The sequence below is a fragment of the Prunus dulcis genome, chromosome 1 (assembly GCF_902201215.1).
Source record: "Prunus dulcis chromosome 1, ALMONDv2, whole genome shotgun sequence".
NCBI lineage: Eukaryota > Viridiplantae > Streptophyta > Magnoliopsida > Rosales > Rosaceae > Prunus > Prunus dulcis.
In genome coordinates this window covers 42923307-42945010 of record NC_047650.1, presented here as the reverse complement: position 1 = coordinate 42945010, position 21704 = coordinate 42923307, and the positions used below count along the sequence as shown (strand labels likewise).

The 21704-nt window shown below is 37.6% G+C and overlaps 3 protein-coding genes and 1 non-coding gene across 12 annotated transcripts; 1 reads left to right on the top strand and 3 right to left on the bottom strand.

The window, feature by feature from the left end:
- The first annotated feature begins 2753 nt into the window (after positions 1 to 2753).
- LOC117614503 (conserved oligomeric Golgi complex subunit 1) lies at positions 2754 to 10754 on the top strand. Of its 2 annotated transcripts, XR_004583880.1 has the most exons (7): positions 2754 to 5091; positions 5752 to 5946; positions 6382 to 6662; positions 7339 to 7518; positions 7770 to 7947; positions 8769 to 9082; positions 10537 to 10754. XR_004583880.1 is itself a non-coding variant. In XM_034343340.1 (6 exons), exons 1-6 carry the CDS (start codon positions 2980 to 2982, stop codon positions 8940 to 8942), a joined length of 3120 nt encoding a protein of 1039 aa, XP_034199231.1. In that variant the 5' UTR covers positions 2754 to 2979; the 3' UTR covers positions 8943 to 10753. The 2 variants fall into 2 exon arrangements, 1 of the variants encoding a protein (XP_034199231.1); XM_034343340.1 differs by having other exon boundaries at positions 8769 to 10753.
- A 697-nt stretch (positions 10755 to 11451) lies between these two features.
- On the bottom strand, positions 11452 to 21661 carry LOC117614501 (cleavage and polyadenylation specificity factor subunit 3-I-like). 6 transcript variants are annotated; one of them, XM_034343339.1, is made up of 7 exons: positions 21234 to 21570; positions 20896 to 21079; positions 20651 to 20748; positions 19953 to 19996; positions 19718 to 19869; positions 17507 to 19205; positions 11452 to 11639 (listed from the first exon to the last, which is right to left on the bottom strand). In XM_034343339.1, the coding sequence occupies exons 2-6, from the start codon at positions 21043 to 21045 to the stop codon at positions 17571 to 17573; spliced, it is 2079 nt and encodes a 692-aa protein (XP_034199230.1). In that variant the 5' UTR covers positions 21046 to 21079; positions 21234 to 21570; the 3' UTR covers positions 11452 to 11639; positions 17507 to 17570. The 6 variants fall into 6 exon arrangements, with proteins under 6 accessions (XP_034199230.1, XP_034199225.1, XP_034199226.1 ...); XM_034343334.1 differs by lacking the exons at positions 19953 to 19996; positions 20651 to 20748 and adding an exon at positions 21603 to 21661 and having other exon boundaries at positions 19718 to 19867; positions 21234 to 21285; XM_034343335.1 differs by lacking the exons at positions 19953 to 19996; positions 20651 to 20748 and having other exon boundaries at positions 19718 to 19867; positions 21234 to 21285; positions 21476 to 21492.
- Positions 11534 to 16679, bottom strand: LOC117614500 (cleavage and polyadenylation specificity factor subunit 3-I-like). Of its 3 annotated transcripts, XM_034343331.1 has the most exons (6): positions 16508 to 16677; positions 16123 to 16307; positions 15895 to 15992; positions 14056 to 14101; positions 13824 to 13973; positions 11534 to 13338 (listed from the first exon to the last, which is right to left on the bottom strand). In XM_034343331.1, exons 2-6 carry the CDS (start codon positions 16270 to 16272, stop codon positions 11704 to 11706), a joined length of 2079 nt encoding a protein of 692 aa, XP_034199222.1. In that variant the 5' UTR covers positions 16273 to 16307; positions 16508 to 16677; the 3' UTR covers positions 11534 to 11703. The 3 variants fall into 3 exon arrangements, with proteins under 3 accessions (XP_034199222.1, XP_034199223.1, XP_034199224.1); XM_034343332.1 differs by lacking the exons at positions 15895 to 15992; positions 16508 to 16677 and having other exon boundaries at positions 16123 to 16299; XM_034343333.1 differs by lacking the exons at positions 13824 to 13973; positions 14056 to 14101; positions 15895 to 15992 and having other exon boundaries at positions 16508 to 16679.
- Positions 16783 to 16856, bottom strand: TRNAR-UCG. The gene has a single exon. It is a non-coding gene; the product is annotated as a tRNA-Arg (tRNA).
- Positions 21662 to 21704: the final 43 nt, after the last annotated feature.

The following is a 21704-nucleotide window of genomic DNA, read 5'->3' as shown; positions in this document are numbered from 1 at the left end:
TCTCTGTCCATTGTTCCGTTGAACACAATTACTTGTCTGCCATATAAGTTGGTCATGTGTGCGTTTTGAGCCTCTCCTAGGGAAGATTTCTTCACACTGAGCCATTATGAACAAGCCACTATTTTCCAGCATTTGACAAAGTATTAGCTGAGGGAACCCAACAATGACTTTAAATTTATATAAATTATATCTAGCATACCTAGAATCAGCCATCTTGGTAACAGAGGAGCCAAAACCAGCTTGTTGAGTGAACAAATCCATGGATTTGAAGTCTCTAGGAGTTGTTAGCACATTCCTTGAGTTTTCCATAAATGGAAAGAAAAAAAAATTACGAACATCTCTTTAATTTTTCATATTTTTATAATTATTTCCTTTAATTTTAATTATTGTATTAATACTTTAATTCATATGAATAATTTTACTCCTCAATTTAAGGTAATAATAATATTATCAAACTTTGACGGTACGACCATTTTGATAATAGAGAGTTGGAGTACTATTATGAAAATTTTAATTTGTTGACCAAAATGAAACTCGAGCAATAGTTGAAGGACCATTTCGGTTAAAAATTCTTTTGTTTTGTTTTTTTTTTTTTGGGCTTATTTGTTCAAATGTTGTGGTTTCCAAATAGGCTATGTTTGTCCCCTCCCCTTATTTTTTAAATGATTCAATCTCTCCCCTGAGCTTCCATTATGTGACCAAGGTTGCTCCATTCTGTTAGTTTCAAATAAAAATCATTAAATCAACTAATGTGGCATAGGTGGTTTTAAAATAAATATTTTTTTTTCTTTAGAGAAATTATTTTAAATGTTTAAAAATTAATTAATTTTTTGAACAAAAAAAATTAAAAACCCAGCAACCTGGACAACAACGTCGACCACCATCCTCTATCCTCCGCGTTACCTTCCTCTACTTCATCGTCATCGGGATCATCTCTCTCCTCCATTCCCCGTTCTCTTTCCAATCACTCATCCTCCATCATCATCACCTACACACCCCTTCTTATTTTGCTCTTCAATCACTCATCATTCATCACCCACATACTATGTATTGATTGCTCTTCTGTTTTATTTTTAACTTTATTGAGTTACTTATTGAGGAGTTTTATAAATTTTGGAAATGGTGGACTTTGGGTTGGCTTCGGTTTTGTGGAAGAACATGGTACAATTTTGGGGAGATATTTATCTGGCATCACTCTCTCCTCCATATCTAAGTTGCACGGGAAAAGAGGGAGAGATGAGAGAGATAATAGGGGAAGTGATGGAGAGATAAGAGAGATGAGAGGGAGAATTGGTGGGAAGAGAGAGAAGATGAGGGGCTTGACAAGATCGTCTAGCTCAGGAGTTGGGATGGGCTGCTGAGTGTTGTTAAAAATTTATTCCTAACTTATTTTTATTTTATATATTTTTAAACATGGTAAACATTTCAAGAATTTTTTATATTTAATTTGAATTTTTAGTAGTTACATTTACCAAAATACTCATATTATGTCATCTGATTTAACGATTTTCATCTGAAAACTAACAGAATAGGGCAACCTTGATCACATTGTGGAAGTTCAAGGAGGAGATTGAGTCATTTAAAAAGTCATGAGGCAAACTAAAACTATTTAAAAACTACAAAGGGCATTTCAACAAATAAACCTTTATTTATTTATTTATTATCATAACAACTAATTCAATGCACTCAATAATACTGATCATGGGTCCTTCTCCAAAGAAATGTTGTGTGGTTCTTATCAAAAGTGCTTTCTCACTTTTTCTACACCCACTTCTACGGCAGTTTCAAATTTATTTATGAAATCATATGTATTTGACATTTTGTCTATCGGATAATATATTTGTCTTTTTTCTTAAAAAGAGGAAAATGATTTGGTTGTTGTGTACCAAGAAAATGTGATCCATGTTGTTATTTTATTTTTTATTTTAAAAATTTTTAAATATGAAAAATTGTTAATTTGCTATATTATCTTTATTTAATAAAAAAAATTTCATTTGCAAATAAATTCATTAACTAAGGATATTTTTAGTATTTTGAATGTTTCATCATTCTGTACCTCTATATTTTTATATATAAATAGACCTCTATCTTTTTATATATAAATAAATGATGACAGAGCCATGAATTTTTAGAGGAGGGGCAGTATTTAAAATGCTAAAAGTAAATACCCTTAGAATTTAAACAATACTAAGGTCATTCATAATTCATGAAAAACAAAACATAAACAAAATGCAAGCAAACAAAAAAGCAAAGCCTCTTAGGAGTGGGCACATGTATATTCCAGCCTCTCTAAGAGATTTTCCCTTGACAGGAGGTGCAACTGCACCTTCTTGCACCTACGCTATTATAAATAAATATATATGTATTTTATCTTTTATGGAGGTTTATGTATTAAATGATTTTTTGGTCGTTAGGTTTTACATGGAAATTCAATTTGGTCACAAAGATAAATATTTAGCTAAATCAGTCACTTTTTAAGCAAAATTTACAATTTATAGGTTCATCGTTAAATTTTTAATGAAAACAAACTGTAAATATATACAATGATCAATTTAGCTAAATTTGTTCTCAGTGACTAAATTGAAATTTTGTGTAAAATACAATGACCAAAAAGGTATTCAAAATATATGATTGCATGAAAATCTGTAGTTGTGTTGTGTCAGCAAAATTGAGATTTCTTCTACTTTAAATATCTGTCTCTCTCGCGAGTCGCAACAAATGAGGGCCCAAAAACAAACAGACTAAAAACGCCCACAGCTAAGATATCAGAGATATGCAGGCCCAAGTTGAGCATCTACCAGGCAAAATTAGCAGCTAGACTAGAGTTTTACAACTTCGATTCGATTAATAAAGGACCAACGAATTGATCAAAAACACAAAAAAGAGGGAGAATGATGTCGTTTTGATCCACTGCAAATGCAACCGCAACCGCCTCGTCATCTCTGAACTCACCCAGCCCAAAAATCCCAACCATCGATAATGAGAGTGAGCTCCGGCGATGGCCTCAGTGGCGGCGCCACCTCCGCCGCCTCCGCCACTGCCGCCGCGGCTTCCAGGGACGCCGAGGCCCTCTTCCGCTCCAAACCCATCTCCGAGATCCGAACCGTCGAGTCCACCACCCGAACCCAGATCCAATCCAAGATGGAGGAGCTCCGCCAGCTCGTCGGCACCCGCTACCGCGATCTCATCGACTCCGCCGATTCCATCGTCCTCATGAAGCGCTCCTCCCACTCCATCTCCCTCAACATCTCCTCCGTCCACGCCTCCATCGATTCCCTTTCCTCCTCCGCCTCCACCCCCGACCCGCCCGACCCCTCCCGCCACGACCCGACCCGCCACCGCATCTACGGCATTGCCTGCCGGGTCAAGTACCTCGTCGACACCCCCGAGAACATCTGGGGCTGCCTCGACGAGTCCATGTTCCTCGAGTCTGCCGCGCGCTACTCCCGCGCCAGTCACGTGCACTCCATCCTCACGCTCCCCGGTCACGTGCGTTTCCTCTCCAACTTCCCTCTGCTCCAGCACCAGTGGCAGATCGTCGACAGCTTCAAGTCTCAGATCTCTCAGCGCGCCCGCGACCGCCTATTCGATCGGGAGCTCCAGCTGCCCATCTCCTCCTACGCCGACGCATTGGCAGCCGTTGCTCTGATCGACGACCTCCGCCCCGAGCACGTCCTCTCGCTCTTCCTCGAGACTCGGAAGTCGTGGGTCTTGCAGATACTCAACGCCTGCGGTGTCGATGCGCAGTGCTCCGACGTCGTTTCGGTGCTGTGCGAGGCCTTGAGGGTGATTCAAGTGACTGTGGGGCAGGTTGGGGAGCTCTTCTTGCGGGTGTTTAACGACATGCCGTTGTTTTACAAAGTGGTTTTGGGTTCCCCACCTGCATCTCAACTGTTTGGTGGAATTCCCAACCCGGATGAGGAGGTCAAGCTTTGGAACTCGTTCAGGGAGAAGCTGGAGGCCGCCATGGGAATGCTGGAGAAGGATTATATTGCCAAGGCTTGTCGCTCGTGGCTTAAGGACTGTGGAGGCCAGATGGTGGATAAGATCAATGGGAGGTTTCTCATTGATGCCATTGGCAGCGGCCATGAGCTCGCCTCAGCTGAGAAGTTGATTAGGGAGACTATGAATAGCAAAGAGGTATTAGAAGGGAGCTTGGAGTGGCTCAAGAATGTTTTCGGGTCCAACATTGACCTGCCTTGGAGTAGAATGAGTGAACTTGTTCTGGGAGACGATTCGGACCTATGGGACAGTATCTTTGAACCAGCATTTGTCGGGAGGATGAAGGTGATTGTGGACCGCAGGTTTGAGGAGCTCACGAGGGCCGTGAACGTTAAGGAGGGTGAACCCATTGATTTTCTTGGTGCTGGTGGTGGAATTTGGTTTGTAGAAGCCAAATCGAATCATGGTAAAAAGGGTACTTCTGCTCTGCCTTGTGAAGAGAATTGTCTCAATTTCTATTTTGGTCCTCAAGCTAGTGGTATTAGGGATGCTGTGGATGGTAGCTGTCAGGGGGTTCTTGATGACTTACTGTGTTTCTTAGAATCTCCAAAGGCAGCCCTTAGATTAAAGGATCTGGCACCCTATCTACAAGATAAATGTTACCAAACCATATCTGTTATATTGATGCAACTGAATAGTGAGCTTGGGAATTTGGAAAGTGGCAAAGACAAGCAAGGGCTGGTAACCGTTGAGAGGGCACTTTTCATTGGGAGACTCTTGTTTGCATTGCAGAACCACTCCAAACACATTCCCATCATACTTGGCCCTCCAAGGTCTTGGGCAAATGCAACTGGGTCTGCAGTTTTCGATAAGTTACCATCCATGTTGAGACAATCTAGAGCCCCCACTGATTCTCCCGTGTTTGATAGCCCCTTGGGTTCTAAAAGGCACACTTCATCTGCTACTGCTGCATTGCTTGGAGCAAGCCAAAGTGCAAGCCCTAAACTTGAAGAACTTAATGTAACTATGCGAGATCTCCGCATTAGAGCGCATGGTTTGTGGATGTCATGGTTGTCCGATGAGCTTTCAGTTATTCTTTCTGATGATCTTGAAAAAGATTATGCTTTGTCATCATCAAGTCCTCTGAGGGTAAGTTGCATTTAACACACTGCTTTCTGTGTGTATCTTTTTCGGTGCTGCTATCAATTAACTATGCCTTTTAATTAGTATAAGTGAAATAAATTGAGAGCTTACATGACTGGTAATAAACTAGTTGTTGGATGCTAATTGGGAAGTGCAAAAGATCCTTTTCATCTGTTTTCAGTTAGAAAAAAGAGAAATGAAAGGGCTTTAGAGACTTTCGAAGCTGAACAGCCTAAACTTGATATTGCAAGGTGGTCTTGATTATTATAATTTGATAATTGGTCAGCAACCACCCTATAATCAGTGATTATTGGAAAGTGGGCCTAATGATATGGTAAACAAACATTCATCACAAAAATTTGTCTATACCTACAAATGCAGGACTAATGATATGGTGTTAAATGAAACAGACCTGAAGAAGTAAAATTGGTTGCTTGCTTTTAAAGCAAATCCATGGGTTGGCTTAACATAGTAGTGTGTTTAAGTGCACGTTTTATTAGTATTTCTGAAGAACATTTTGTGTTCATCCATCTGCTGACCAAGATATTGGAGTGCTTATGTTCTGTTTAAGACCAAGTTGATGGTATATTACGCTATGCTGTTTGTCGTTTGCAAGTATGATGTTGATTAGAATACAATTTACCATAATTTTCATTATTTGGGCAGGGTTGGGAAGAGACAGTAGTTAAGCAAGAGCAGTCTGATGATAACCAATCAGACCTGAGAATTTGGCTCCCATGCATGCCTTCCCTCTATGTAACCTCGTTTCTCTTCCGTGTATGCAAAGAAGTTCATCGAATTGGAGGTCATGTTCTTGACAAAACAATTCTGCACAAGTTTGCATCAAAGTTGTTGGAAAAGGTATGTAACTCAGCTTGATGTCTGACTTCACTCATCTTTTCTGTATTCATCAATATGTAATTGTTTTTCCCAACGAAATCCTAAATCCCAAATCTGACCCATCCTTGTTATTTCTCAAGCTTTAACCATCAGTATGTTATTCCACATGCCACCCACTAGACCCAAAGGCCATTAACCATCAGTTTTTTATTCTTACTTGTAATTTTCTGAATACCCCCGCTTTTTTGTCTTAATTTTGTTTCTTCTAAAAAAAAATTGTTACTATCACTTAGCTTGAACTCTATCTTCTTATCTTGCACTCTCAGAGGTGTTTACTTTGTGATATTTATGTGAAGAATGAAGAAGTTGCAAGTTGTTTTGTTAAACAATAGTTGTGATTTCTACTCTCAACTATTTCTCTTTGATTGTTTATGTGATTGCAATATTTTCACGTAGGTCATCGATATTTATGGGGACTTCCTTTCTACTCTAGAGGCTGGTGGAACTGAAGTGTCTGAAAAAGGAGTTTTGCAAGTTTTGTTAGATTTGAGATTTGTTGTTGATGTTCTTTCTGGGGGTGATTCCAATGTGAGTGAGGAGCCATCTATAAACCTAAAGGCAAAAAGTCCTTTCAGACGGAAGCAGGAACAAAGCCACGTGAAGTCTGTCATTAGAGAGCGTTTTGATGGGTTGATAAATCGCCTTTCACAAAGATTGGATCCCATAGATTGGCTTACGTGAGTTTGTTCATTCTTGTGAATAAAATTTAAAGAGTATAAAGATTTTCCAAAAGTTTGGATCTGAGAGTGGTGTCTCCTTACATGCATGTTTCTCCCCCATTGTTCCCGTTAAAAGGCTGTCCCTAATTGTTGCTTTCAGAGGAAAATGAATATTCAGGAGTTTCCAGGTTATGTCTTGGCTAGCTAATATTCTGGTCACAATGCGTATTGGATCTTATAGGGAAAAAAATTAGCTAATATCTTTATCTTACCTAGGAAAAAGTGATAGTGACTAGTATTGATAGGGGATAGAATGATGTGTGGTGATATTATGAATGCACCGACAAGTATCCTGTGCTGGATCTTTTTCTTTTCCTGTGGCAATCCTGAGCTGGATCTCGCCTAAGAGAAAATCTTATAATATTCTGTTATGTGCATTTCCAGTGGCTCTTGAGCCTAGTGGCACCTCCTCCTCCTTTTAGAATAAGATTGGGAGGTGAGATCAAGAGTTCATGGCTTGGTTGTTCTGGCTATGTGTCTTTAGATTCCTAAGCCAGAGTGCTGCTAAAACAAAAATAAAATGGAGGGATATCTATAATATTGTGTTGTATATCAATTATTCATAGCATTTTAAAATAATTTTGTAACTAATTAGGCATTTGACTTTGTGTTTTCTTACTTTATCTCATATCAGGTATGAGCCATATCTCTGGGAAAATGAGAGGCAATCATACCTACGGCATGCTGTCCTTTTCGGATTCTTTGTGCAACTTAATCGCATGTATACAGATACTGTTCAAAAACTTCCTACTAATTCCGAGTCCAATATAATGAGATGCTCTTCAGTTCCTCGCTTCAAGTACCTTCCCATCAGGTACGTTTTCTGAAACTCAAATTATTTTCTACTTTTTGAGCAACCCCTTTACATGGTGTCCACAGGCATGTGTTATCAATTTTGAGTCTTTTCAAATTTCTTATACATATAAATTGAATTGAACTGGCTGATCAGTTACATATGACTGCATATTAGTGTTTTCCAGTTTTAACTCTGGCCAAAAATAGTTATTGCCAAAGGGTACCATTCAATATTGGGTTCATAGTTTTGACTTCATTTTGGTGTTCCAGTGCCCCAGCATTGTCTTCAAGAGGGACAGCTAAGACGTCCATTCCAACATCTTCAGATGATATTTCTTCGAGAAGTACCTGGAAATCTTATGCAAATGGAGACCTGTCCAGTAAGCTTGATTTGGATGATAACTCGAGTTTTGGGGTTGCAGTACCAATTTTTAAATCTTTCATGCAGGCAAGGCTTTCTATCTCTTTAGTTTTTCTTGTCACAAGTTCTTCCTATTTTCGTAGTTGCATTTAAACAAGTATTGATTTCATATTGGAATAGGAATGCATATGTTGTTTGAGATGTAAATTTTTAATGGCATTATTAGACTTGGGGAAGTCATACATGGGACAATAGCACAACACTGACATGAACTAAAAGTTAAGTTTTCTGGTGGAGTATTTTCGGTTCGGATCTGTAATGGGTTAACTTATGATGACACCTTATCTCAAAGGTTCAGTCAGTGCCATTGGTGAACCAGGTTAATATGTTAGTGACATGTTTTCTTCATGATAGATGCTTTTTTTTCTTTTCCTTTTAAAAAACTCTTCAGAGTATACATTTTTTTGGGTTGTATTTCTTTAACATGTTTTGGATTGTTGTATCTGATATATAATGTGTTGGACACAGTTTTTATGGCAATATATTATATTTTGTTTATGTTATTCTTGGTTTGGGTTTAGTATATTTCCACACAATACGAACATGCTAAAGCACAGTACATTGCCAGGTCTATTGATGTATATCCAAAGTTTATAGTTTGGAAGNTGATGGCAATATGCTGATTTTAGATACAAAATTCTCATAAACTTCTTATGTGTGAATATTGTTTAATACCATCCAGACTTGAGTGGTATGGTATACAATTTTTACTCTTTTGTGTCAACTTGATTTTGATTTGCGAGTCTACTGCATATAGGATTTATATGGAGAAATTTTTTATGGTTATCTGCTTGTTTGCCATATTTGGATAGCCAGGTTGTGAATATGATGTTCCTTGTAATTGGCAGGCTAGAAGCATATTTGGAGAGAGCACATTGAAACTGGGATCAATGCTAACAGATGGGCAAGTGGGCATATTCAAGGATAGATCAGCAGCCGCCATGTCGACATTTGGTGACATTCTACCTGCCCAGGCTGCAGGTCTTCTCTCATCGTTCACAACTTCCAGATCAGACTCTTGATTGCCTACAGAATCCTTCAGTCTTATCTTCTTTTGGGCATATATAAGTAATTTTTCACTGTGGAGAAACAGTGGAGTCTCACCAAGCATGAGATTAGGGCGCCAGAGTTTGCAGTGCTTATTTGAAACCAGGTAGAAAAGGTATGTGATTGAAATGAAGCCCTGAGTTTTGGATTTTAGTTGAAGTTTCAGGTGGGGGATTAGGAAACTTAAAATGATGAGGTTATGTATAGAAGCCAGATAGGTTGAGTCTTTTTTTTCTTTTTTCGATTAATTCATTTTTTGCTTCCATAGCTTATTATTTTCCGGGGTTCTGTTATTATAAACTTGTATTCTTTTATTTATTTATACCTTTTGATGTTTGGAAAGAGCTGTCTGGTTATGGATATTGTTTGTACTTTAGTGGACAGCTTGAACACTGTTGTTGTACTTTAGTTTATAGATTCTGAATAAAATATTTGTGTTTCCAATCAAAAGAAAAAAGTTTGGGCAGGTGTTGTTTGTGTTGAAGTTACTGCTGGTGTTCCCTGGCTGTTAAGCTGTTAGTTGTCTGCACTTTTGCTGACTTCCTATTGATTTCTATATTTGGTTTTTCTTTCTATTTTCGGGAGAGGGGTGTTGCTTCTGTTAGTTCCTTGTGAAATGAATTATTACAAGTCTTCTAAGCCTCTTTACCACAAGTTGTTTTTCCATGTCTTATTAATTTGTCATCGCTGTTTAGTTATCCTGACAATTCCATCGAGTGGCTCACCACCATCTGAATTATGCTTTAAGCTCTGTAACAAAGAATGTGTCAACCATTTAGTCTGTCAACATACTATGTAGTCTGCTGAGTGCTGTGTATGTTAATCATGTGTTGTTGACTGCTTTACTAGTAGAATGTTGTCTTGGAAGAGGCGTGTAGTTCGAGTGGTAGTACTTAAGAGCATTCACCATCCACCTGAGTTCTTGTCTTGGGTTACACCCCCAATATGGCTAGTGTTCTAAAAGTTTTATATATCTTACCTTGTATTTACACTTGCTCGAAAGCAAGGCATAGTAAGTATGGTCTGTCATCACTAAATTTATTGTCTTTGTTTTTTTTTCTAAGAAGGCCCAGAAAAAGAACAGAAAAGCTGACGTGGGAGGAGTCACGGCAGTACCTATAATGGTTCTGAGTCGGACAGAAGCCATTGAGTTCTCTTACAATATCTTCGTATATATTTGCTCTACTTAAATAGTAACCCTGCATGGAAGACAATTAGCCTTACTACGACTTTGTTGCTACTATTTTGCTGCATTACCAAGTCACCTTGAATTGAGTTGTCTTTGGTCAAATTCTGTGATGAATAGCATCAAAGTCAAAACTGGTTTTCTGTTTTGTTTATGTTTTTATTAAGTAGAAGTCTGAGATATTCAAGTATATTTTGCAAGTAAGAAAAGTTTGGAAGCATGCTGCTACGTAAAAAAAATTACTGGAGTTGTTCACTATTGTTAAATCTAAAACTTCCTATTGAGTCTTATGAAGCATCTCTACTTGAGTGCTCTGAAAATGATCCAATACCTATTTAATGTAGTTTGCTGTGTTTTGTGTTTATTATATTCTCTTCTTGTAGGCCAGTCGGAGTTGGAGGTCGCCACGATTTGGGTGCCAACTTGGAGGATGCTTGCGTGATATTGTTCCATGTTCAAATTCAAATTCAATTGTAGAAATTGTAAAACCCTTTTCATGTATTATTTGTTATGTGTGTATAACTTTCACTATACGAAATTAGCTGTATGTACTCTTAACATGTTAGTTATGAGTTTTTGCATAAATGATTTTTTTTTTTTTTTTTTTTCATAATTCTTGTCCAGATGTGCCATTAAAACTAATTATTTGTTCAAATATTCCATTTGAAAAGAAAAACAAAAAGATAAAGGCAAAAAATCACTTCCGGCACGAAACTAGGCTAAAACTTTCGGATTGAATACATATTTTTTCCCCCATTCAATTTTTATTTCATGAGCCCTTTTCCTTGAAAATGATACTTTTCAGTCTCTTATTCAACTAAACAAAAATGGAAATACTAACTTCACTTCTCTAGAATACAATTTCTCTTCTAAGCAAGGCATATTCTGCACAAAATTAACGTGCATCCGGATTTTCTCTGCCAGGTTAAAATTCAATTACGTAAGGAATTATCTCCTTTCTCAGAAATTGATCCAAAGAAACATGATGAATCCTTGAAATTAGTACTTTTATTGGAGGTATAAGGAAAAAAAAAAATTATATAGAGAAAATATGGGCTGAATAATTTATTACTTTTGAAACATACTTTGTATGGCGTACAATACAAACATCTCTTATTGTAGTAAAGAAAAAAAAAAATTATAAATTAATTAAATAAAAAATAAAAACCATCCCTTATTGCCCGCTAAAAGTGAAAGTGAAAATGTTTCCCCAATTAAAAACCAATGTAAAAGTAAAATGGCCAACGGATGTCGATTATGAGATTATTTGCAGTGCCAATCAAAGATATTTGCAGATCTCAGCTAAGCACCATGTAATAAAATTTGGGTAATCGTTCATTAAAAAGAAACAACCACGAAGGTCAAAACACTGTAAACATCTAAACAGAAAACTAGCCAAGTAGATTGACACATAGATGATTAAAGGAAGGAAACAGTTACTGCATTTGTCAGTTGGTAGTGTTACTGTTCACTGTTCAGTATTCATCTGTTAGCTTAAAAAATTCAAAAGTAACTCAAAATACAGAAACAAAAACATCGAAGCACTGCAGCTAAGTTGCAGAAAGAGGGATTGGCTTCACCGCACTTTGGATTCGACGAAATGCAGTCTTTACTCTTTCCTTGAGACCTTCATTTTCACTCTCAACATCCCCACTCTGTTTATCAAGCTGTGCCACATTCCCATCAACACTAATCACTAGTTTCCCATTTTCTCCAGGCTTCACATCCCCAAAGAGTGATACAAGAAGTGCATGAATGACCTTTTCCACCTTCTTCCCATTCTCTTCCTCAGTTTTTACGTCCTCAGATTCAACAACTACCTTGGGTACTTCTCGGTTGATATTCAAAATAAGAGCCACAATGGAGTCTGAAACCATGTCGCTTATAGGATCTGATGACCAATGTACTGAAATGTGTTTATCTGTATCCTGCTTCACCGTCACCCGATCATGCACTCGCAATGTTGGCACCCCAGATTCCTCATCCACTGAAGACTCTACACTCTCATATATTTGCCTTAGCCGGTGTTTAATCACAGTGAAGCCACTAGCAAATGGGATGGTAATTCGTTGAGTGACATTTGCTGTGCACAGCTGTGAGAAGACATGAAGATCATCAGAAGCCATTATTTGATAACTGAAGCCTTTTTTTACCAGTAAACCGCTGACACTTTCACCAACTTCAGGGGTCTTCTCGGCAAGCCTTCCAATAGCTTTTGCCATTTTCTGTGAGTTAAAATACATTTCAACAGACTGACAATTCTTTGGGGTGAGGATTTTGGTGTTACGATCAGCAAACTGGGTCATCAGCTTCTGTTTGAGCCTCCCCATCTCATTAGCTTCTCCATGAACAAGGATTATATTAGGAGGCCTCAGCTCTTCCAAAAATGCAGTTGTCTGAACAGAGTCTGCATGAGCAGAGAATGAAATGTAATGGACCTGCATGTTGAGAGGAGCACTGAGTCCATTCATAAGAGTTACCTCCTTCGGTTCATTGATGATTGTTTTAGCTAGTGTCCCTTCAACCACATACCCTGGAATAACACATGCATTTTTCTTATCAGAGCACCACATATCAAATAGCTGCCTTGACAGCCCACTCTGAAGACCACCAGGGCTTGCCATCACCACTGACGGGCCTACATCTTTGAAATTTTCAATGCTCTTTAGTGGTGATATGTACTTGAATATGAAGGGATTTGACTTCGCATTGCGGATCCTATCGTTCATGGAAAGGGTGTATGTCTCATATACAGATAAACATCTTTTTGCAAGTGGGGAAGCATAATAAATAGGAATATTTTGGAGATCAGGATGGTTTGCCCAATACTCATCAAGGATCAGGAGAAGTTCTTGGGCACGGCCGAGTGCAAAAACAGGAATTAAGACACGACCCCCTTGAGAGATGGTTGAATGGATAACATCAGTGAATCGCTTCTCTCTGATGTGCCGAGGTTGATGGTGCTGTACACCATACGTGGATTCAATAATGCATACATCAGGGGAGAACTGTGGGGTCTCAGCAGCACGGAGATGCCGGTCTTCTTCACGTGAATAATCACCAGTGTAGAGGACTCTAACGCCGGCAATATCAACCATAAACATAGCAGCACCAAGGACATGACCAGCAGTATAGCACCAAAATCGAATGCCCTCAACCTCTACTGTTTGATGGAAATCAATAACCTACAATTACCATACACTGTTAGACAATAATCATGAGAAAATCATTCATGTCTTGTTGGGTGTAAAGGATAAGATGTAAAGATTAAGATTGTACTGAACAGAGATAAATGGATAAGATGTAAAGATGGTGAGGTTGAGTCTATCAATGACCAAAATGTTAACCAATTCAAAGTACTAATATCGCCAACTGGCCTGCACCAAACTAAAATATTAACTGGGTCAACAAATGCCAACTGAACTCAGATTCTTCAAAGCACTACTTTTTCTGCACAAATCACTTGGAATTTTGGCAGAGAGAAAATATACATCCCCTATGAAACACAGCCACAACTACAAGCTGTAATGCTGGAAAATTTTGGTTGGTTCAAACATACATCATTAGAAACAACACAACTCAAATTTAGTATAAATATGTGATAGGGAGGTTCAGTTGGGAACAAAAAACCTGTGGCAATAAACACATAGGTCATGGGAAGACAACAAACCTCAATTTTATCCATTGAGGCATTTATGTCCTGCTCATCAAACAACATATCTTCAACTGAAACTTTGCTCACTTTCACATAATCCGTCAAAAGCAACTTGTAGATGGCCTTTGTTGCATAAGTCATAAAGACTCGGCCTTTGAATGTGGTCTATCAAAAGTTATAGAGATATTAGTTCCCTGGAAAATAAAATACAACTAATTATATAATTATTCATTCAAAAAGTGAAAACCTTCTCAAGAAAGTAAGGTAGGGAAGCGGCATGATCCAAGTGAAAACTGCAAGCAAAAAGTATGACCTAACATTAGTACAATTGGATGAAGAGTCTACAATAATGAGGTAACACTTCCACACATGACTTTGGCAGCAAAAGGTGAAATCAGACACATCTATAACCATGTTGTCAAATGAAAAAAAAAGAAAAAAAAGTCTGATGTGTAGAATACAATGTGATTGTGCATGGCGCATGACTTCTTACATGTTACAAAAATTCTTTACGTGATTGTCAAGAAGAGCACAGTACAACTGGCCCTAAGAAGAGAACCTTTCGATTTCCTGATTGTTGTTTTGGTGGCCTTTGTTATGTTTTCTGCATGGTTGGATATTTGCTCGTTTATTTTGTTTGTGGTTTTCTATCAACTGTAGGATGAGGGATGTATCTTTTGTGCACTGCTGGTCCACTTCAATTGTATTCCCCATTTACTATTAGCATCTTTTTTGAACTGCTGGTCCACTTCGATTCTAATGCCAATTACTACTAGTATTTTTTATGTGTTGTATCTTTTGTAATGTAAAATATGTTAATCTGAGAATTAAGGGGAAAGGGGACCGCACCGCTCTTAGCAGCGAAATTTCAGAAGGAATTATTGATCATGGAGACAATATCACTTGTAAATAAAAACATGAGAAGAATTCATGACATATTATTTGACTTTTTCCTTCAACAATATTCAATAAATTTCTTAAAATAATCACATCTTAAAGAGCTCGCGTACATAAAATCCATATCTAAAGAAAAAAAAAAGTAATTATTTTTACTAACATATCCTTCTTGTACAACATCCAACCTTTTCAGGATCACTCAACCTACATACAAAGTTATATTCAATATCGGCAGACATACCTATTCATCATATGCTGAAATATGCCTATTTGAAAGTCCAGTCCTATAAGAATTTGGGAATCTAAGCACCTTAAATTTAACTCTCTTTTTTGTTTTTTCTAATGGAAAATAAGTTTCAACAATTACCAAGGTATAAGGCCATATTTGAACATTATGTCATGCAACTATGGTCACAAGTGATTCTTAACATTTTTTTTTTGGACGAAAGATTCCTAACAATTGTGTTTTTTTTCCTTCCTCTTCTTTGATTTCAATTCCTGCATTAGTTTGATTGCATTGACACCACAAACAGCTGTCACCAAGTCTAGGTTTTCTGCTACCCAAATCTAAACAAAACATTTTCAGTTTTCGCCTCTTTCCAAACCTTGAACACATAATAACATATTCCAGCTTAAGAACTTCAAAACCAAAACCGATTCCCTTGATTGGCCATTAATTCAACTTCAGACATAACTTTTTTTCTCTTAACAAACCATCACTTCTTCTGGAATATTGCTTGTTGTTATCTATTTCATCCCACATCATTTTGGTGTAAAAGCTCTTTGTTGTAAATAGTTGGTATTGGACATTTAGTTCTTTGTAAATTTGGTATTTGAGCTACTTGTCCTACATTAGATATAATCTTTTCAACTGATAAGAAAATCAAGGAAATATGCACAAAGCAGTTTTCCTATTAAAATTCATCTCTTAAAACTCTAAGAAATTAGTCAGAGAGAAAGAAAAACAAAGTTCTACTCAATCAGAGTAAACACTTAAATGGTTAGCTCATTCAATTCAAATAAGAAATATTTTGACCCAATGGGTCATGTCTGATGGTTTTATCATTTCATAAGCAACTGACACATAAAATACTAGAGCAGCAGGAGAAGCAAGGACATTGCAGTATTGATGCTATGACTTATGAGTTAAGCATACGATAAAATAAAATAAAAAGGAAAAAAAACATACTGAGTAATGAGGAGGACATCAATTATGGAAGGATCAATCTCATCAAAGTACGGCAAAGCAGCCATGCCCGAATATGCGGGGTGAATTCCACAATCAAACTATCATTCATTGGAAGGTGACCCAAAATCACAAAAGCAAGAAAGAAGAGAAAAAAAAAATTAGAGTAAAGAATAATAACTCTAGATTCAATACTCAAAAAAAGATAATGCATTTGTGTTAATGGCATACCAACACAGTTTTCCCTTTGTAGGACATATACACACAAGAGCGGCCGACTTCATTACCAGCTCCTAAAGGAGTTATGATCAGTTTATCATCTTCTCTTGATGCAGAAGCCTCACGCCGCTTCAGAGGTGAGGGTTGTGCCATGGAAGCCATTTTTACCCAGAAATGTGTAAAGCCCTCCAATCAACCTGAAAGATAAACGTACCAGTTCCCATTATAAAGACGGAAACAAATTAAAATTTGGGTGCTTAATTACCGAAATTGATTGAAATTTTGCATCCTGTAAAATTAACAGTTGTGCCTCCTCCCTAAGACAATAGTCGAGCTTAATTGAAGAAAAGAAAAATAACAACATAAAACCCACAACACAAGATGTTCCATTTCTTACCTTTGGTCTTCCCCAATCTTCACAGAAACCAAAAATAATAGCAAAAACAAAAAAGAGAAGGGAACCTAAGATTTAGAATAAAGCAGAGGGAAAAATAAGAGAGAGAAGTCAGTGTTCAAAGGTTTCTGAGAATGCAGAGAGAGCGCTAAAACCCTAAAAAGTAAGTGAGAGAGCGGAAAAGTACAGCTCCTAGTCGCTGTGGGACCGTAAGCTTCAGGCTTCCAGGCTATTCCTTATTTTTCAAAAATAAAAATAAGGACATTGTAAAATTTAATCGACCACAGTGGGAGTCGAACCCACGACCTTCTGATCCGAAGTCAGACGCGCTAATCCACTGCGCTATGCGGTCAGATGAAATGAAAGTGTTTGAAATTGATTTTAACCTATTATAATTAAACTGTCTCAGAAGAAAGAAGAGGACAACTGCGGTAAATGTTTTTTAAAATTTTAATAGATTGTGAATGTATTGTTTTATCCTTATTTAATAACGTGTCATGTTTTAGCATTTTCATTAACCAAGGGTAAATGTGAAATTTTGAATGCTTCAATTTTAAGATTATTCCAATCCATTGAATTGAAGTGTCTAGCTGTTGTAACTTGAATTTAGTTTCATATATTATTTACGTAAAAAATGACAAAACAGTATTTATGGTATCACTATTATATCAGATATGAGACTTTACATTCTTCAACTCAGTGGCAGTGCAGAAATGGGTGGATATACTCATGAAGCGGCCTTGGCATTGGAATAAAGGCATGTTATTGTACTTTTTTTTCTCGTGTTCAAGATTATTTGCAGTGCCTCGCTAGTCAAAGATATTTGCAGACGTCAGCTGCTACTTGACTCAACGAAGGACCATGTAATAAAATTTGGGTACTCATTCATCAAAAAGAAGCAGCCAGGAAGGTCAAAGCATTGTAAACATCTAAACAGAAAACTAGTCCAAGTAGATTGACACATCAATCAGTTACGGCATTTGTCATTTGTTCAGTATTCATCTGTTAGCTTACAAAATTCAAAAGTAACTCAAAATACAGCAATGTAAACATCGAAGCACTGCAGCTAAGTTGCAGAGAGAGGGATTGGCTTCACGGCACTTTGGATTCGACGAAATGCCACCTTTACTTTTTCCTTGAGACCTTCATTTTCACTCTCAACATCCACACTCTGTTTATCAAGCTTTGCCACATTCCCATCAACCCTAATCACTAGTTTCCCATTTCCTCCAGGCTTCACATCCCCAAAGAGTGATACAAGAAGTGCATGAATGACCTTTTCCGCCTTCTTCCTGTTCTCTTCCTCAGTTTTTACGTACTCTGATTCAACAACTACCTTGGGGACTTCTCGGTTGATATTCAAAATAAGAGCCACAATGGAGTCTGACACCATGTCACTTATAGGATCTGACGACCAATGTAGTGAAATGTGTTTATCTGTATCCTGCTTCACCGTCACCCGATCATGCACTCGCAATGTTGGCACTCCAGATTCCTCATCCACTGAAGACTCTACACTCTCATATATTTGGCTAAGCCGGTGTTTTATCACAGTAAAGCCACTAGCAAATGGGATAGTAATCCGTTGGGTGACATTTGCTGTGCACAGCTGTGAGAAGACATGAAGATCATCAGAAGCCATTATTTGATAACTAAAGCCTTTTTTAACCAGTAAACCGCCGACACTTTCACCAACTTCAGGGGTCTTCTCAGCAAGCCTTCCAATAGCTTTTGCCATTTTCTGCGAGTTAAAATACATTTCAACGGACTGGCAATTCTTTGGGGTGAGGATTTTGGTGTTACGATCAGCAAACTGGGTCATCAGCTTCTGTTTGAGCCTCCCCATCTCATTAGCTTCTCCATGAACAAGGATTATATTAGGGGGCCTCAGCTCTTCCAAAAATGCAGTTGTCTGAACAGAGTCTGCATGAGCAGAGAATGAAATGTAATGGACCTGCATGTTGAGAGGAGCACTGAGTCCATTCATAAGAGTTACCTCCTTCGGTTCATTGATGATTGTCTTAGCTAGTGTCCCTTCAACCACATAACCTGGAATAACACAAGCATTTTTCTTATCAGAGCACCACATATCAAATAGCTGCCTTGACAGCCCAATCTGAAGACCACTAGGGCTTGCCATCACCACTGACGGGCCTACATCTTTGAAATTTTCAATGCTCTTTAGTGGTGATATGTACTTGAATACAAAGGGATTTGACTTCGCATTGCGGATCCTATCGTTCATGGAAAGGGTGTATGTCTCATATACAGATAAACATCTTTTTGCAAGTGGGGAAGCATAATAAATAGGAATATTTTGGAGCTCAGGATGGTTTGCCCAATACTCATCAAGGATCAGGAGAAGTTCTTGAGCACGGCCAAGTGCAAAAGCAGGAATTAAGACACGACCCCCTTGAGAGATTGTTGAATGGATAACATCAGTGAATCGCTTCTCTCTGATGTGCCGAGGTTGATGGTGCTGGACACCATATGTGGATTCAATAATGCATACATCAGGGGAGAACTGTGGGGTCTCAGCAGCACGGAGATGCCGGTCTTCTTCACGTGAATAATCACCAGTGTAGAGGACTCTAACACCCGCAATATCAACCATAAACATAGCAGCACCAAGGACATGACCGGCAGTATAGCACCAAAATCGAATGCCCTCCACCTCTACTGTTTGATGGAAATCAATAACCTACAATTACCATACACTGTTAGACAAGAATCATGAGAAAATCATTCATGTCTTGTTGGGTGTAAAGGAGTAAGGATCCAACACCAGTATTCAGATTAAGACTACTAAATAAAGATAAATGGATAATGATGTAAAGATGGTGAGGTTGAGAGTCCATCAATGAGCAAAATGTTAACCAATTCAAAGTACTAATATCGCCAACTGGCCTGCACCAAACTGAAATATTAACCAGGTCAACAAATGCCAATTGAAACACATAACATACATCTCAGATTCTTGAAAACACTACTTTTTCTGCACAAATCACTGGGAATTTTGGCAAAGAGAAAACATACATCACCTATGAAACACAGCCACAACTACAAGCTGTAATGCTGGAAAATTTTGGTTGGTTCAAACATGCATCATTGAAAACAACATAACTCAAATTTAGTACAATCTGTGACAGCAAGGTTCAGTTGGGAACAAAAACCTGTGGCAATGAACACATAGGTCATGGGAAGACAACAAACCTCAATTTTATCCATTGAGGCATTTATGTCCTGCTCATCAAACAACATATCTTCAACGGAAACTTTGCTCACTTTCACATAATCCGTCAAAAGCAACTTGTAGATGGCCTTTGTTGCATAAGTCATAAAGACTCGGCCTTTGAATGTGGTCTATCAAAAGTTACAGAGATATTAGTTCCCTGGAAAATAAAATACAAACTAATTATATAATTATTTATTCAGAAAGTGAAAAACTTCTCAAGAAAGTAAGGTAGGGAAGCAGCATGATCCAAGTGAAAGCTGCAGGCAAAAGTATGACCTAATATGAAGAGTCTACAATAATGAGGTATCATAAAATTTATTTATACAAACTAAGAGAGATCATCAGAATATTAGGACACTTCTGCATATGAATTTGGCAGCAAAAGGTGAAATCAGAGACATCTATAACCATGTTGCCAAATATATAAAAAAAGTCTGATGTGTAGAATACAATGTGATTGTGCATGGTTCATGACTTCTTACATATTACAAAAATTCTTTACACGATTGTCAAGAAGGGCATAGTACAACCGGCCCTAAGCACAAAGCAGTTTTCCTATTAAAATTCATCTCTTAAAACTCTAAGAAATTAGTCAGAGAGAAAGAAAGGCAAAGTAAGTTCTCCTCAACCAGAATAAACACTGAAATGGTTAGCTCATTCAATTAAAATAAGAAATATTTTGACCCAAAGGGTCATGTCTGATGGTTTTATCATTTCACAAGCAACTGACACATAAAATACTACAGCTGCAGGGAAAGCAAGGACATTGCAGTATTGATGCTATGACTTTTTTTTTTTTCTTTTTTTTCTTCTTTTTTTTTTTTTTTATAACAGAAACTTTATTGATGCTATGACTTATGAGTTAAACATACGATCAAATAAATACAAAATGAAAAAAAAAAAAAAAATACTGAGTAATGAGGAGGACATCAATTGTGGAAGGATCAATCTCATCAAAGTACGGCAAAGCAGCCATGCCCGAATATGCGGGGTGAATTCCACAATCAAACTATCATTCATGGGAAGGTGACCCAAAATCACAAAAGCAAGAAAGAAGGAGGAAAAAAAAAAAAAAAATTAGAGTCAAGAGAGGGAAGAAGAAGAATTCTAGATTCAATACTCAAAAAATGATAATGCATTTATGTTAATGGCATACCAACACAGTTTTCCCTTTGTAGGACATGTACACACAAGACCGGCCAACTTCATTACCAGCCCCTAAAGGAATTATGATAAGTTTATCATCTTCTCTTGATGCAGAAGCCTCCCGCAGCTTCAGAGGTGAGGGTTGTACCATGGAAGCCATTTTTACCAAGAATGTGTAAAGCCCTGCAATCAACCTGAAAGATAAACGTACCAGAAGACTTCAATTTCCCATTATAAAGATAGAAACAAATTAAAATTTGGTGCTTACTTACCGAAATTGATTGAAATTTTGCATCATGTAAAATTAACAGTTGTGCCTCTCACAACACAAGATGTTCCATTTCTTACCTTTAGTCTTCCCCAATCTTCACAGAAACCAAAAATAATAGGAAAAAACAACCTGAAAGATAAACGTAGCAGAAGACTTCATTTTTCAATTACAATAAGTAGATAAAGTCATTCATACAGGTGCTTATGTCAAATTGAAATATGTTTATCCACAACAACAACAAAACAGAAACAAATGGAAATTTTGCATCATGTAAAATTAACAGTTGGGCCTCCCTAAGACAAAAGTTGAGCTGAATTACAGCTAAATGGGAGTAAAATGAGAGAGAGAAGTCAGTGTTCAAATATTTCTGAGAATGCAGAGAGAGCTAAAACCCTAGAAAGTGAGAGAGAGAGAGAGAGAGAGAGAGAGAGAGAGAGAGAGATTACAGCTCCTACTCGCTGTGGGACCGTAAGCTTCAGGCTTCCATGCTTTTTTTTTTTTTTTTTTTGGTGGTCAAAGTCAGGCTTCCATGCTATTCCTTATTTTTA

Excerpts from the sequence above, each read along its gene's own strand:
- LOC117614500 (XM_034343331.1), bottom strand. The coding sequence starts at position 16,272 with ATGGCTTCCATGGCACAACCCTCACCTCTGAAGCGGCGTGAGGCTTCT. Across the intron at positions 14,102-15,894 it reads GATGTCCTCCTCATTACTCA|TTTTCACTTGGATCATGCCG; the intron begins GTATGTTTTTTT and ends TTTTGCTTGCAG. Across the intron at positions 13,339-13,823 it reads CCTCAATGGATAAAATTGAG|GTTATTGATTTCCATCAAAC; the intron begins GTTTGTTGTCTT and ends TGGTAATTGTAG.
- LOC117614503 (XM_034343340.1), top strand. The coding sequence starts at position 2,980 with ATGAGAGTGAGCTCCGGCGATGGCCTCAGTGGCGGCGCCACCTCCGCC. Across the intron at positions 5,092-5,751 it reads CATCATCAAGTCCTCTGAGG|GGTTGGGAAGAGACAGTAGT; the intron begins GTAAGTTGCATT and ends TTATTTGGGCAG. Across the intron at positions 6,663-7,338 it reads GATCCCATAGATTGGCTTAC|GTATGAGCCATATCTCTGGG; the intron begins GTGAGTTTGTTC and ends ATCTCATATCAG.
- LOC117614501 (XM_034343339.1), bottom strand. The coding sequence starts at position 21,045 with ATGGCTTCCATGGTACAACCCTCACCTCTGAAGCTGCGGGAGGCTTCT. Across the intron at positions 19,997-20,650 it reads GATGTCCTCCTCATTACTCA|CTTTCACTTGGATCATGCTG; the intron begins GTATTTTTTTTT and ends TTTTGCCTGCAG. Across the intron at positions 19,206-19,717 it reads CCTCAATGGATAAAATTGAG|GTTATTGATTTCCATCAAAC; the intron begins GTTTGTTGTCTT and ends TGGTAATTGTAG.